The 16,838-nt window shown below is 26.2% G+C and overlaps 2 protein-coding genes across 2 annotated transcripts; one reads left to right on the top strand and one right to left on the bottom strand.

Annotated features, from left to right (window-relative positions):
* Positions 1-2,262: 2,262 nt before the first annotated feature.
* Positions 2,263-2,739, bottom strand: LOC132929183 (uncharacterized). The gene is made up of 2 exons (XM_060994336.1): positions 2,516-2,739; positions 2,263-2,467 (listed from the first exon to the last, which is right to left on the bottom strand). Exons 1-2 carry the CDS (start codon positions 2,736-2,738, stop codon positions 2,385-2,387), a joined length of 306 nt encoding a protein of 101 aa, XP_060850319.1. The 5' UTR covers position 2,739; the 3' UTR covers positions 2,263-2,384.
* A 3,927-nt stretch (positions 2,740-6,666) lies between these two features.
* Positions 6,667-16,564, top strand: LOC132929915 (synaptotagmin-4-like). The gene is made up of 9 exons (XM_060995551.1): positions 6,667-6,825; positions 11,458-11,717; positions 11,789-11,898; positions 13,258-13,374; positions 14,365-14,581; positions 14,642-14,800; positions 15,347-15,473; positions 15,766-15,959; positions 16,137-16,564. The coding sequence occupies exons 1-9, from the start codon at positions 6,756-6,758 to the stop codon at positions 16,257-16,259; spliced, it is 1,377 nt and encodes a 458-aa protein (XP_060851534.1). The 5' UTR covers positions 6,667-6,755; the 3' UTR covers positions 16,260-16,564.
* The last annotated feature ends 274 nt before the right edge of the window (positions 16,565-16,838 follow it).

Here is a 16,838-nt window from a genome sequence, read left to right as displayed (position 1 = left end):
TATTAATTTTATGAACATTATTCATGTAAATAAAAAATGAATACGAGTCAAGCTAGTCATATAGAAACAAATGTTGGATTCAACACGTTAGTAAATAAATTCATATTTAGATGTTTGAATTTAACATGCGTTTATTAATTTGTTTAAAATATTGTATTGTTGTTTTTTTTTTCATAGACATTTAGTTTCTTTAATTAATAAATTTGAGTGAATAAATATGTTTTTTGATTGTTGGATAAGAGTGATTTTTGTTGTACAATCATTATTAGCTCATTTTGGCTGCTAACCAAGTACTATTGCTATATGAATATAATACAATATTATTCAGTGATGTTTTTATCTACTAGGTGCTGGTATTTTTTTATTATACATTTATACTATTGCATATATTTTTTTCATATAGATAATTATAATATTATATAGCACAATTGAGCTTGTAAATTAAATATTTAGCCTAAATTGTGATTGTTTATTATTATTTTTTATTTATAAATTTATTATTTCAAATTACTAATGACAGTAGCTTAAAGCTTCGCACATTATGCTATTATATTTAAATAGTTTCAGTATAAAAGTAACATTTACAACTATTTTTATGAATCATAAATAAAATATGTTTATTAGACTTTTGGTCATACAGTGGTAACTTTACTGGCATGAAAGTGGAGGGGTGTGGATACTATACATATGATTACTATAATTAATGTGCAATAATATGATAAGTTATGACGTTGACGTATACTTACCTATTTACATTTTCTGTATAAATATATTACAACTACCTCGTTTACCTTTTCTATAATTTGATGCAGTAGCAGATGATTACATAAAATGTAGTTTAATTGTCCTACCTTCGTAAGACATTTTTTTTTGTCAATCTTGTAAGTTACAGATATTGGATTGCAAGTAATGTGGAAACAGCAACGGTATACATACGGTAGTATGGTACACTCGTATGCATCAATTTATAACGAAAAAAAAGATTCAGGTATAAATAATAAAAACATGCTTCAGGGCTTCAGCCCTAAATTATGTAAGAATTTATAGGTACAAAATATAATTTTATATTTTACGATCATATTTTTTATTTAATAAACCAGTTAAAACTATTTTATTACTTTCCAAAAATAACTTACTCAATATTTGGATACGTTGATTTATTATAGATACATTAAGCATACACACAAATGGAGTTAGGTGTCTAACCATGTTAAAGAAGTGTCACCACTGGATGACTTATTTGATCAAGCAATATTTCATTGTCATATTATTATATCTTTGTCTTTAGGGTACTATATATCTAAAAAAAAATAAATGATTCAAAGTATATCTTAATTATAGAGCTGAATTTTTTAAATTCTAACAACTATTCTTATGAATTAGACTAAAATACATTTATTTATTATTTATTTATCAAAAATGTTATCTGATATTGCTAATATGAGTGTTCTGACATACATTTTAGTAGCTTGCTTATTTTTAGGTAGTATAACCTTGGTTATACATTGAGCTAAAAATATCAAAGTTAATATGAGATATTTAAGGTTATCATCAAATTGAATTAAATAAATTATAAGAAAACAATAACGAGGCGAGTTTATACATTGAGTTTTCTTTCCACTGACTGATATGTACGAATCTGATATGTAGACTGTGGAATTATAATAATACGATCGTGTAAATTAGTATTTGAACAAAAATGATTTTTATAAGTGACTTGTGTAAATTCTGCAGTTACCTGAAAGTAAGACTGTGATTGGCACAAATGAAAATGGATATTTAACGTGTAAACTAATATTTAATGTTCGTTCAAGTATTCAAAAGTAAGTATAGGTAGTTGTAAAGTACAACAATGATAAAACTGAACGTGTAAACCCACCTTTATAATGTTATTATCTACGAATGAAAAGCTTTAAAGCACTCAAATATCATATTTCTCGTCATGTTACTTCTCAAGTCGTCTGTTGTTTGTTTCCATGACAAGTTTGTATGTTTATTTTTTGTATACATTTGCCGTTTTATTACACATGAGTATATGTATTGTACTGTTGCGCATAGATTTTTAATACAAGGATATATCAGATTATGAACTTGTTGCACGTATCTACCTACTTGAAACGACGTGTTATACATTCTGCAGGGGTTTATGATATTATATAATCAATTTTTCTGTTGACAGAAAAGAGATGATTGGAATAATTTTTCCGTTTCATATGTATCACTAAAGTAGTTTCAGAATTGCAATTATAGGGGTTGAGAGAAGTAAATAATGTGAATTGTCTTTTTATTTTTTCATTAAATATTAATGTATAAATTACATATATGAGTATTGAATTGGTATAAAAAACAAATACTTATTGATTAACAATAATTAATTTTTTATTTTAAGATGTCTTAACTTTTTTACTTGTGGACTGTTGATCGATACATGTGTAAGGACACTTCATTGTTGAGTTGGAACTTTGACCTTGTGATATTTTGTAAGCATGTTCATAGATAAGTGTACTATATTGACATTGTGTACGTTCACAGATAGGTTTACTACCTGGACATTGTTTTGTGTAGATTTTTTCTGGTTTGTAGCGTACCGAAGAAACTTTAATAAATTCGTCTGCGAATCTTGGTGGTTTGTGAATGATATTTTCAGAACAATTAGTTGTGCCACTGACGTTATTTTTGAATTTATTCAATGTACTTTTCGAACTGTTTGTAGATTGACGTATACCAACAACGTTCATTAAATTAACTTTTTTTAATATCAGCCTTAGCACTGTAATAAAATATTAAAATGTTAAATTGTAATATTAAAGTAAAAACATAAAATGATTTAAAATTGTTTTCTTGACTTACTGATATATATATAATATTATAAATGTATAACCTATGAGTTGATGATTGATAAATTTAATCAACTTTTCTCTTTGAAAAACACAAAAATCGAATTTATTTATATTTTTAACAATAACTTGTATAATATTTATCATATTATTATGTACCTATATAAGTTTTAAATTTTAATTGTTTTCAGCCAATTACATTTTATAACATAAATTATGTTTAATTTAATTGCCAAATGTATGAGCATTCATAACGATGATCTTATATCCTAAAATAAAATTAGTTATTGGTTGGCAGATTTTCATAACTCCTAAAAAACTATTGAAATGAATGAATATTAAGTTTATAATCCATGATAATATAAACTTAGTTGAAAGAAATAGCATAAGTAAACCTCGCTTCACTCTTTATATAGAATATTTTAATTAATATTTAAAATATACATTCTAACGATTTTCAATCAACAATATAATATACAATTTCAAATTAATAATGTAAAGCAAGTTACATTTTAAATTTAATTATAGATATGCGTTTTTATTTTTTGTCCTGTATTTTAATTAAATCAGCTAAGCTAATTGTTGATAACGTAAAATATTTCATAATTAATTTCCTATTATTACCTTCCCCATATACACATGTGTTTTAGTTTAGTTATGTACATAGTTCATACATTATAGATAAATATAATACATTAATAATGTGAAAAAGATTATTATTAATATATATTTATATGTTTATTACACACACACACACACACACATATATAGATAGAGACCATAGATACCTATTATATATCAGTGGGGCGGCGGCTCCCGCATAAGCTCGATCGTACCCCCCACGAAGAAATGTTTTTTTTTGTTTACGTTTTCTTTCTTAATATCGTGCATTGGGTTATAAAGACTTTCAGTTTGAGAACAAAATGGAAAAATACTGTATTTAATTATCTATTGTATAATACGAAATCTGTGGAGAAAAATAAATTATTATTTTTACTTTGTTGGGCACATTGGTGAACGTCAGTAAAGTTTAGTACGTACCACGCGTGTCAATATAATATGGTTCTATGATAATATTATTACATTAGATACAAATTATAATATCAAAACGATGGCAGAATTGTAGGATCGAAATTTATTTTACGTGAATGAGTAATGTGACTAACGCTTGGGAATTTGAGACTTGAATCACTGACAGATTATAAATTTGTAAACTCATTAAGTATAATATTGTTACGAACTCTAGGCTTTTAAGTTGTAATAGAGTACCTAATAGACAATATTAAGTATATTGGATATCATATTTTTGTTCACGCCTTCATGGGATATTGCATTTTAGAAACTAAGGGTTTTATAAATTCTAAGAATTGTTATACTTTATGTATTAATGTATCATCCTCCAAGTGAAATAAAAATTATTAATCTTGTTGATGTAAAGTAACTAGTTAACTAGTAAGAGCATTTTAATTTACTAACTTATTAGTATCAATAATTAATATAATAATTACCGATTGGCTTTAGAATTTAAAAATAAAATTGTCGCAAGTAGGTCGTAGGATCCATTATAATCTTTAGTATTATCTATATAAAAAAATAACATTAAATCTAATTCAAATCTGTAAGAGGTCGGTTGTTAATGGTTACAATCAAGACAGTACATATTACACAGTTAACGAGAAACAACCTGTTGACGGCAGTAATTTCACTTCGAAACAAAAAAAAAAAAGAACCTTCGAAAACTATCTTTTATCGACAAATCAATTATAATAGTTTTTAGTGTTTTGAGTTTAGAACTAATTACCGTAAAATAAACTTTAAACGTTTATTAAACAAAATGTTGACAACAAATTTTGGTTAAGTTTTTTTAATATACTATTAAAAGTTTGCATTATATTTTCATGCCTTAGAAAATTGTTATGAATTATTAACTAAAAATTAATTAGAAATTGTTCATGTTATTTTAATGTATTTTTATCAAATATATTAGTTTAAAACGAAGTGAAAGATGTGTTAATGAAGTATTGTTGACAGTGTAAAACTTAAAAATGCTCTAGCAATAATACATTCTGTTATTGTTTTGTGCAACACATTTTGTATACGATAAATCCACAATTCTGCTATAATGATCGGTTGACTGTCGGTAATATATTACATTGAATATACTCGTACAATATTTCAGTATGGATTTTTATAATTTCTAACGCTTTAAAAAAAATCAATAAATACATTGCGCGTCATATTAGCAACACCATTTAAAACCATATTTTTCCTGCCTTGCGCACATTACGTGTTTATAATTTCTTAAACTAATCTTACACAAATAATCGAGGATTTGTTTTTGCAGCTATGCGTTCTTCGCATACGGCAGATTGTATTGATAGCTACGAGCATTGGTGTTTTTTTTATTTCTACGTTAATTAACTGATTAAACAACTATTTAACACTACGAGTAATAAATATTAGGGACAATAAATAAATAAATCGCCGGTGTCGATGTGCCTATCTATAAAGCATACAGTTTATATTTTATTATCGCTATCTAGTGATAGATAGTTGCAATGCTTTATTTTCAACAACACAGCGAATATCTACTACGTTGCTATACCTTGTTATACGTGGTAACATTTTCTAGCCAATAATCAATATAATTTGATTATATTATATATATTTTACTGTATAGTGTTTATAGTATTGACGACATTTAAGTACGCTCGAAAAATGCCAATGCCGTTTTCTTTTGAAATAAAATATCTATTCAAACTTAATGTCTGTGTATCCTTGATACTCGTGATATCTTGAATAGATATCTACTATATTAACGTTTTTTGTAGCTATCTACATGTTTTCTTTTTTAAACAAAATTACTATAGAAAATTTAATACTTTATACATTTCGAGGTTTAATAATACGTTAATAATTCTTGAACAAAATTATATATTCCGTATAGTGCATTATAATTTAAAAGTTTCTTCTATAAAAACGATTTGCATATTATGAAAAGCGTCTTGCGTGTGAAAGATTACCTGTATGGCTGCATTAAGTCTTAGTCATATGATATTTTATTATTAACATACCTAATATAAGCGGTTTACAAAATATGAATTTCAAGTAGTTTTAAGTTATACATTTATAACACATCATGAATACAGCCGCAGCCGTTCGTGTTGGACAATAGAAAAGAATTTTTATTAAAATCGATATTAATAAATTATTAATACGATGAGTGACACCCTACCATCACATAGTTTAAATATTGATTACGAAAAGAGAAGATATGGAAAGACTATACTTATTAGTATGATCGGATTTTTGAATTATATACTGCACAGGGTAATAATATTATTCACGACATTATTATATTAAACGCCGCGTACAGACCGTACAGCTTGAAGCTTTCGTACCGGTCTTCGGGCGTCTTACTCTCTCTATACATTTTTATATATTGTATATAATATATATGGATAGTAACTGGTTACGAAAAATTTGCAGTGACAAATTTTTTTCTCGATATTTACAGCTTTGCATAATATAAATATATATATATATATATATATGGTCGGAAGATTTTCCACGCTCGATTCGTGTAATATAACAACTGCCCACGTCCAAGCTTTTTGAGCTTAACAAGTGTGTGTTTTTCCGGTAAGTCGGTTGTGCGCTTGTCCAAGCGAAGGCGACGGGCGGCATCGGCGGCGTCCACGGGTGGCGCGATATACAGCGGGAAACGTGTATCATTCATTTTATCGAGCGCGCCCCCGCCCCCACCCCGCGTCATTCCCGCTCGACAGCCCGAATCTCCTCCTCGCTCGCCCCGTCGTCCAACCCGTACGCCCGACATCCTTTGCGGCTCGGGACGCGACAGTCGTCCGGCGGTTCTTGGGCAAGTTGTGCCGCGCGCGTCCGTCCGGTCCGTACGCCATGCCTGCCACGGGATTCGTGAGTCAAGACCCTGTGGCCGAGAAAACCGAACACGGTGATCTGTTCGCAAGTGAGTAGCGCTGCTGTAAAAAACAAAAAAAAAAAAAAGGACACGTTACAATTATTATAATATTGTGCTGTCATAACGTTATTCGATTATGACATAGAATAATAATAATTATCATCTACGAGTCGTCGCGATATCACCGAAAAACGCCGCGTAAACATAAATTAATAATAATAAATACAAAAATAGTAATATTTTCCGAGAACAATACCCGTCTAATGGCTTATAACCACGTTAATTAGAAATATTAGAAATTTAATTTTTATCAATATTTATCGACGCGGTTATTATTATTATTATTATGTATGTTTACCCGGATTCAGTGTTATTTAACGACAGATGCCCGAGTGTGTAACGTATATGCTATATGGGTTATAGTGTACCCATTATGTTTACTCTTCATGAACGTAAAACCCATTAACATGGCGTATACACATTGCCATGGAAATTATATAATGCGTATTTGTATAGAAAATTGGTACACGATTTGAAATTAATTACATTTATGATTATGAATGATATGTTTTCTTGAAGTAGGGCGGCGGGTACCCTTACTTAAGTGTTAATTGAATATATATAGCTAGTAATTCAATTCATTATGAATAAAAAAAATATATAAATTAGGTATTTAAAAAGAAAATTACATTTTCGTAAAATCAATGACTTAATAAACGTTGATTTATGTCAGTTTTGATTGAAAACTGTTCAAATTTTTTTAATTATTTTTTCCAATATAAATATCACCATTGTAAAACAACAACTCTATAATGTATTAGTTGTCTAAACACACGTTTTATGCTCCTATAATCTATACGAATTAAAATTAAATTTGTAATTTATCTTATATACATTTAATATTCAAAAAAATTTGTTTAAATTTAGACAAAAGGCAAGACTTTACCGAATTTATTGATTTCAAAGGTTTAATACGATTCGTGGACATTGTGTGGGAATATACATAAATATGTACATATTAACGATTTAACGAACAATTAATAATTATTAAAATATTAATCTAATTGTAATAATTGCGTAGGTTTAGGTTTTATATATTCAAACCTACCTGTAGTTACATTATATTGCATAAATAATAGTTACAAAATGAGTAGGGTTGGATTTATTAATTTTCAGCAAGTTTATACTTTGTGTTATTATAAAAGTTTAAATGTTAACACAAATGACATAAATATGACGGCTTTAATCCCCAGGGTTAACCAAACAATATTAATTCGAGTAAAAAACATTTTTAAATTGCATATTTTATTTAAAAAAAATAATAATTGTTAATAATTGTTTATTTACTTAGATTGTTGATATGGCTTGTAAGATAATAAGATCAAAGATATAAATATTATATTGGTATCAATGGCGTGTACAAGAGTTATACTCAGTATGGGCCAATTTACCAGTTATAACACTAGCATAACCGCAACTAGGAATTTTTGTAGGGGGGGGTGGTCATTTAGTTATATAGATTTTATTTTATAAATATTTATTTTTGTATTATGTATTTATATTTTATAATATTAGGTATATTATAATTTATAACACAAGAATTATGTAAAATTTATTTTTTTTAAATATCGGAATTGTATCTATATATTTAATGATATAATATTACTACGAATCGTCATCAAAGCAAGTTCTGACAATTTAAAATTTCTTTGTTGATTCCTCAAAAATGTTTTTAGTCGACTTAGAGTATTTTTTGCTGGGTAAAAAACTAAAAATACTTGAAAATTTCATAAGAGATCCGACAAAAGTTGTTCTTAGAGATATTTAAAAATTTGCAAATTAATTTGTAGTTGAAAATGTATAAAATGAGTCATTTTTATAGTTAAGGCTTGAAAATGTAATACAAAGTTATTCATAACTAACTCGTACTGAAAACAAAAATTTTAAAAAATATATAAGAATAATTTTTTTTATAGATTTTTAATTCAATTAGGACAAAATTCAGGCGCGGATATAAGGGGAGAGAGGTAATAGAATGTCGGTTTTTGGCGGCCGATAAAATACATTGTTTTACCGATAGCGTTTCGTCCGTGTCCATTTTTATCGCTCTGCCATGCCCTTCAAATAAATATATCCTGGATCCACGCCTGATGAAATTACATATTTCAATTATGAATAACGATATTCATTATTTTTTTATAGTTCAAAAAATTATTCATAGGGACATAGAACTTTTGCATTTATTATTATATTGTATGCACACAATATTTTCAAATGAAGAGTTTTCAGTAAAAATGAATTCTACCTACTAAATTACTAAATACTAATAGTACAATTAAGTTGCTTGAACTAATAGCAATAAAAACAAATACGAAATATACTTTGTGTTATAGGCTCATAAACTATCTCTGTTGGGAATCGTTTTTTGTACCAATACAATGGCACTTTTGGGGAAGTGAAAGTAAAAAATGTCAAATACTTTTCAAAATCGGAAAAAATCAAAAAAAATTTGATAATACAGGGAATTTTACACAATGTAAATTTCAATAAAATCAATTTTCTTTTTTTTTTTTGAATTCAAAAACGAATTATCGTACATACTTGACATTTTTACCAAATACTAAAATTAGCATTTTAATACATGGTATATAAATATATATATATTTTTTGATATTTGGTATTTTCAATTTATTTTAATTTTTTAATTTTTTATAAATATCAGTCAAATAAAATAAACATTTTAAGTTTAGTCTTGGATAACATAAGATATTTGTATGAACAATAATAAAAAAATGTTCGCATAAGGACTTTATGAATTGTTATATCAACGGAAGTATTTTAGTTAAAATTCATTAATCTGAATTTTATGTTTACATCCTGTAAAAACGGTATCTATGGAGTTCAATTTTTATATAGTTATTTAATCTATACTATTTCAGAAATAATAACTATTTAGTTTTATAGTTTGAGTTTTATGCAATATTTAAATTGTAACTAGGCTCAAAAGGCACATTATTTATTTATTCTGATTCTAGAAACCTTTTAGAAGATTGGATTTACCTGTATTAAAAATGAAAAGTTATTTTTTTTAGATTATTTTATGCAAAAGCCGTTTTTATCATTACTTAGCTTAAGCAAATATAATATAAATGGTTCTTTATTAAGTTTTAGATAATTATGTATATAATAAATAATTGCTAATAGCCGATAGGTAAAGTTCTTTGTGTTTGTGTTTGATTTAAGTTCCGTTTTTATTTTCCAATTAAATTATTTTATTTGTTGTTAATTAACTGTAAAATTAAACTAACTATTGGAAATTTTAAATTGAACAATATTAAACTCATCAAAATTGTTTCGAAGTAAAGAAAGATAGAGACACAATAAAAATACGACAGATTTTTTCTAAACAGATTTTTTGACAGATTTTTTGCGTCACAAAATTAAAACAAGACGACGTTGCTATAGTAATCAATTTTGTCTGCCTACATTTAATTAACCTAATTTTCTAACTCAACCTAATTGTCACAATGTTTGTGGACCTTAATATAGAAAAGGAATGATAATATTTATTGTTTTTATCATTATTCATTATATAATTTTTGTTAATCAGTTTATCAGTTTATTAGTATTAAAATTTCGAACATTGTGTTTATCAGTTTGATTTCTCCAACTATTCGTATCACCACACACACACACACACACACACACACACACACACACACACACACACACACACACACACACACACACACACACACACACACACACACACACACACACACACGCACGTACGCACACACACACACACACGCACGTACGCACACACACTTTTTTTATAAAAGTGAAGGACAGTAAAGGAGACAGAAAAACTATGCTTGGAATTTGATTTGTATAATCCTACACTGTTTAATATATGAGTACTTTGTAAAATTAAAAAAAAAGGTATAAATTATAAAATTTATGTTGTATACTTTGTATACAATTTCCACTTTCCAGAGATCCTTGTTGGATTTTTTCTATTAAAATATCTCTGTCAAAAGTTATATAGCTTGTTGTTTTAGACGAAGCAGATGATATTAAACGTCGTAAAAAATCAATGAAAAAATCAAAAATTACTAAAATATCTACTTATTTACCAAATATGTAAAAATATGTAAAATAAATTTGGGTTTATTTCAATTAGAATGATCTAAAATCTAAATCGTATAAATTTTTTATCAGATTTAAAATATCTCATTCCAATAAAAATTTGGATTTACAATAAAATCTGTTCCCTAATTATAACTTATATATTATCTCTAAAGTAGCTATTAGCCTAGTACTACTAGTATTTACATTTTTATTTACATTTTATAACATTATACATTTATAATTTAAATTTCAAATTCTTATTTGTTGGACACTTAATTTAATGTTCTTTAGAATGTGTATTAACAACATATTTTATAAATCCCCGTAAACATTTATTCAATCAAACACTGTACTAGTGGGTAGTGAGTATACTTAATTTATTATGAAAAACCACAAAATAGATATAGGTATATAACATTTTTTAGAATTTAGATATCAAGGAAGTATATTTTAGAAGTAAAATATTATGGAAGTATATATTTATTTAAACTTAATATAGTTTTTTTTTTTGGCAAACATGTATGATTAATAATAATGATTTGATTACAGATTATGGAACGACTGAAATTTTGTATACTGGAGGATGTGCAGCTATAGTATTCGGAATTTTGATTGTCGCATGCCATATTTGCGCTAAGAAAAAACTGTTATGGTTTAAAAACAAAAGTAAACTACCGACTGCAGCTTCAGAACCACATTTAGCATTTTACCATCGAAAGCCGACAACAGCCGTAAAGGCTGTTAAAAACCCAGCTGGATCACATTATTTGAAAAAAAGCCCAAGTCCTACAGGCAGCAAAACACCTGTTGTAATAATATTTTTATTAAGTGTTGTTTGTTGTCTAATTTGTCCACACTTACACTAATATTTGATTTTAAGGGCGATGGAAGTATAAGCCCTACCGGATCAGAGAAAACGTCTAGACATTCACCAACTATAAGTCCGACTTGCGAACAAAAAACTGTACAGCCACCTACACATACGTTGTCGTAAGTTAATTTTTTATTTGAATTTTAAATGTTGTTATAAAAAGCTTGAAAAAACTTATTTAATTTACTGATTTATATTAACTAACGTCTAACACTAAGTGCATCTGTAAATTGATAGAAAATATATAATTTTTTTCGTTAAAATATAAAATAATTTAATAATATCCAATATTATTCACGTGAGTGGATCAGAAATTAATTGGAAAAATACCTTTTTAAATTGAACATGAGTATAATAATAAAATCACAAAGGTATTATATATAAATTAGCGATACATATAGTAGTTTATACATTGAATTACATAAATATAGATTTTGTATAGAAAAATACACAAAAGATTGAAAATATTTATCGACTTCAAGGATAGTTTATTATTAGTTTATAAGCTCTTATATTGGCGGCAAAATTAATATCTCTGTAACATAAAACGTGTTAGACATTTTATAACTTATAAGCAAAGTAAAATTACACGACCGTGTAGTCTAGAAAATAACATGTTACTTCTGAGTTTTATCAGTTAAAATTAATTTACTAAAGTATTACTTAAAAATAAAAATTAGTTAATAATATTTATTAATATTTAATCTCATATTTGATAAATAGGTACTAGATAAACACACTTTTTGGTAAAATATAAAATAGTATAATTTGTATAAAATTCAATTTTTTTTCTTAAATTGTTTTATTATTATTGTGATCATGTTTTTTTTATTTAATTATTTTCATGTCTTCATCATAACCCCTTATATATCTGATCTAGCCACTGGTACAATTCCTGGAAATCTTCCGAGACGATTGAAAATGAATTGGTATAGAGATATTTTTAATGAGTAAATAACAATTAAATAGTCAGAAACAAACAAAAGGCAGTGCTATCACTGGGTAGCTTCCTTCCTCAAGATTTTCATGTAAATAATCTTGTGACAAATATTCTTATTTTTCTCTAGAGCGCAGATTAAATATTTCTTTATTAAAATTTAATTTTTTTTGTCACAAATGGTTCATGTTTAAATGTATAGAAGTTGTTGACAATATTTTTCACAGGTTTATCTAATTATTGCAGTAAATTAATATATGCTTAATAAATTATGCAAACAGGATTGATCAAAGTGTTGATATATTGATATATTTTTAAACTTGAAAGGGTGTAATAATTTAGAGTCACATTTTTTTAAATTTAAATTTTATTAGTGTTTTGGCATTTGATTTTTGTGATATATCAACAAAATTAAAAAAAGTTTAAACAAATTTGGTGTAGTACGATTAGTACTCTACAGGACTAATCATGTATATTATGCTATTTATTATTATATTATTAGTATTTTAAACTATTATAATAATAAATATTATTTTTATAGAGTTGTACATGAGAATGAAATAGATAATAAGTTATCATCGAAAAATAATCAGCAACAAACTGAAACTGGCCCAAATGATACACCTGGTAAAATGGGAGTACTTTTCTTCAAACTTCGGTGAGTTTATTAATAAGTATTAAAGTATTAATTATTTTATATGAAATTTACTGCATAATCCGTCTTATTTAACCCATTTAATTTTTACATTGATTTATTATATTATTAATTGAAGTAAGATATAATGCATATTATAATTAGATTTAATTGATTGTTTACATAATTATATCATACATAAAGAATAAATTAGTATTAAAAATGTATTATGGACTTTCAAAAACATATTCATGTTATTATTCTGATAAGCTAACAGTCACTTAATAAAATTGATTATATATTATTAAAGGTCCGAAGAAAATATTAATTAAAAATGAGTACCTTTTATCGTTTTTCAATTATTTTTTTTTTATCAATTTATTATGTACATAGTTTTACTGATCGCGCTATCATATAAAGTTTAACATAAATAATATGTTTGGGCAATTTTAAAAAAAAGCATTTATAGTTTCACCTAAGTAAAATAAATTATTTAATTTTTTTAATAAAATAAGAGTAAATTTTTGCTTGTGGCATTTTTTTTTTAAGGCATTCTATATAACGTATATTATAACAGTATAATATCTAATATCTACACATTTGGATTGAAGAAGAAATAACAAAAATCTAAATGATTAAAATTTTATTGAATTATTGTTGGTTGTAGATAATTTATGTAGTAGGGTCATTACTCAGTAGGGAGACATAGACAATGTTTATAAATTGCAACATTTACATTTTAAATTATATAAACATAAAATTGTTATCTAATTTGTTTTAAATTAATTTTCTTATGTTATAAATAAGTGAAATACTTGTGTAAATAAAATGCTTTGAATTTGGTTTAATGAAGTGATATATTAAAAATATGGAAGTTGTTATTGTCTTATTGAAAGGTATAAAATAGTGATTTTCTGTTGAGAACAAGAAATTAGGATTACCTTTATCTTCAATACAAATTTCAAGAATAAAAATTTAGTTTTATGGATAATATTATTATGTATCATGTTTTAGGTATAAAAAAGACAAAAAAGTTCTTCTGGTCAATATAAACAAATGTATGGACTTAACACCCAAAGAAAAAAATTCCGGCACTAGTGATCCTTACGTAAAACTGCAATTATTGCCTGATAAGGAACATAAAGTTAAGACACGAGTATTGAGGAAAACAAGGAATCCAGTGTATGACGAAGATTTTACATTCTTTGGAATTCAAACTAATAAACTTCAAGTGATATTATTAGTTATACTATTTGCTTATAAATTATATGACAAGACAACTTTATTTTAGTCTATGACATTGCATTTTGCCATACTGAGTTTTGATCGTTACTCCAGAGACAGCTTGATTGGTGAAGTTTTCTTTACCTTGAATGAAAAAGATGTATTAGAATCAATTGAAAAAGAACAAGTTTCTATTCAAAAGGATATTGTACTTCGTAGTGTTAAAGTATGTATTATGATACGATGATTATTTTTTATTATTTTTTTCTATTACATTGAGGAATATTGTATTTAAATTTTATAACTTTACCTATTAAACATAAAAACAAATCAAGTTAATTTAGAAAAAATAACAATTGTGTATACAATTTTTCTTAAAAATAAAATATCTATGAATAATTTATTTACATTTTTGTTCGGCTTCAATTTTGATAAATTATACTATTCTGAAAGTCAAAGTTGTACACCGTACACATGACTATGACAGGACAGAGTTAATATAAACTTTTAATTCTACGCTTTTCTAGTCCATAAATACTGTATAGGTAAATTATACACGTAATCAATAAATATATTTTGTTTAATTAGTTTGTTACATATTCACTTTATTGTAAACAATTTAAGTTTTAAGACATTTTTACGTTTATCAATACGACGTTTTTCTTGATATATGAAATGATAAATGGATTATTAATAAATTAGCGAAGATTTAAAATTAACATTTTTTTTTATTTGAAAATTGGTACAATGTAATTTTATATATTGATTTTAGCAATCACAAATCGCCAATCGGGGAGAATTGTTGGTATCTTTGTGTTGGCAACCAGCAACTAGAAGAGTAACAGTAGTTGTGCTGAAGGCTAGAAATTTACCTAAAATGGACTTGACTGGATTGGCTGGTATATTTTTAAAATTTAAATAAATTATAACTGATTTTTGTAGTTATTTATATTTTATATAATATAATAAATGGCATAAATCATAATAGAAATGTAAGTTTAAAAACATTTTGTGTTTGTTATATTATATTAATTCATATTGCAGTATCAAATTAAATATCAATATATGGCACTTGTTTTAATTGTCTTAAAATAATTTTACTACAGAAACAATTTTAAATTTCAACTATAATATTTTAGAGGTGCCATATGAAAACAGGGTTTTGTGATTACTTACATATTTTATTTTTAGATCCATTTGTGAAGATAAATTTCTTAGTTGACGGAACACGCATATCAAAGAAACGGACTCACATGAAAAAACGTACATTGAACCCGGTTTATAACGAATCATTTGTGTTTGATTTGCCCTCAACCGTTGTTGATTTACATAATGTGTGTATTGAGTTTTGTGTTTTCGATCACGACAGAGTCACTAAAAACGAAGTGAGTTAAAAAAGAAAATTTAGATTGCCCCAATTGAACAAATAATACTTAAATTTATTTAAACTTTCAATGACGTGCTTTAATAAAAGTTTAATAAAGTTTACGTTAAAAGAGCTTAAAATGTAATATTAAAAATATTAAATTTGTATATGAATTAATAAATATTTATGTTTTTAGATAATCGGGCGAGTTTTAATGGGACACCCGGATAATCCATCCGTTACTGCTGAACGTCACTGGAAAGAAGTAATGAATGCACCACGGAGGCAAATAGCTGATTGGCACAAATTAGTTGTCTGAACCATCAAGGAATGAGAAAAAGGATATCGCAACAAGAATAAATAATGTTATCTATATTCTTCCTATAATTTTTGGTTTTGATTTCTATTTTGTACCAAAGTTTACCTCTACATATGGAAACAATCTATTATAGTCATTTTCAAAATATACTCTGTACATTGTCCAAACGTATAATTGACAATATGACCCAATATATATTTCTATGTCCATTTTAGACGTTATGTTAAATTAAACACGTATAGGACATGTTATTGGTAAACATGAATCAACACAAAATATGAAGTATTTTGTTTATTTTTATTTTATTATTGCCAATCTTTGTACCAAAATCATTGACAAAATACAAACAGGGTGTGTTAAAAGATAAAAACGAACAAATAAGATAAGATGAATCAAAATCAGGTTGTTGAATATGGCAAGGTAAATGTGGAGTCAACATTTGTCTAACTTATTTTTACTTATTTTTTTTTTATCTCAACCAATTTAACATCGCATGTTTTAAAATCCATCTTGTTTAATTTGTTTAGAATATAAAACAGCTTGTGCATGAGTTTATAACATTTAGTGTTATTGTTAAGA

Source organism: Rhopalosiphum padi, chromosome 4, assembly GCF_020882245.1.
Source record: "Rhopalosiphum padi isolate XX-2018 chromosome 4, ASM2088224v1, whole genome shotgun sequence".
Lineage (NCBI taxonomy): Eukaryota > Metazoa > Arthropoda > Insecta > Hemiptera > Aphididae > Rhopalosiphum > Rhopalosiphum padi.
This window is presented reverse-complemented; position numbering and strand designations above follow the sequence as displayed.

Coding starts and splice junctions, on each gene's coding strand:
- LOC132929183 (XM_060994336.1), bottom strand. CDS start 2,738: ATGAACGTTGTTGGTATACGTCAATCTACAAACAGTTCGAAAAGTACA. Junction 2,468..2,515: donor TATCTGTGAACGTACACAAT/GTCAATATAGTA, acceptor AAATATCACAAG/GTCAAAGTTCCAACTCAACA.
- LOC132929915 (XM_060995551.1), top strand. CDS start 6,756: ATGCCTGCCACGGGATTCGTGAGTCAAGACCCTGTGGCCGAGAAAACC. Junction 13,375..14,364: donor GTACTTTTCTTCAAACTTCG/GTGAGTTTATTA, acceptor ATCATGTTTTAG/GTATAAAAAAGACAAAAAAG. Junction 14,582..14,641: donor TTCAAACTAATAAACTTCAA/GTGATATTATTA, acceptor ACTTTATTTTAG/TCTATGACATTGCATTTTGC.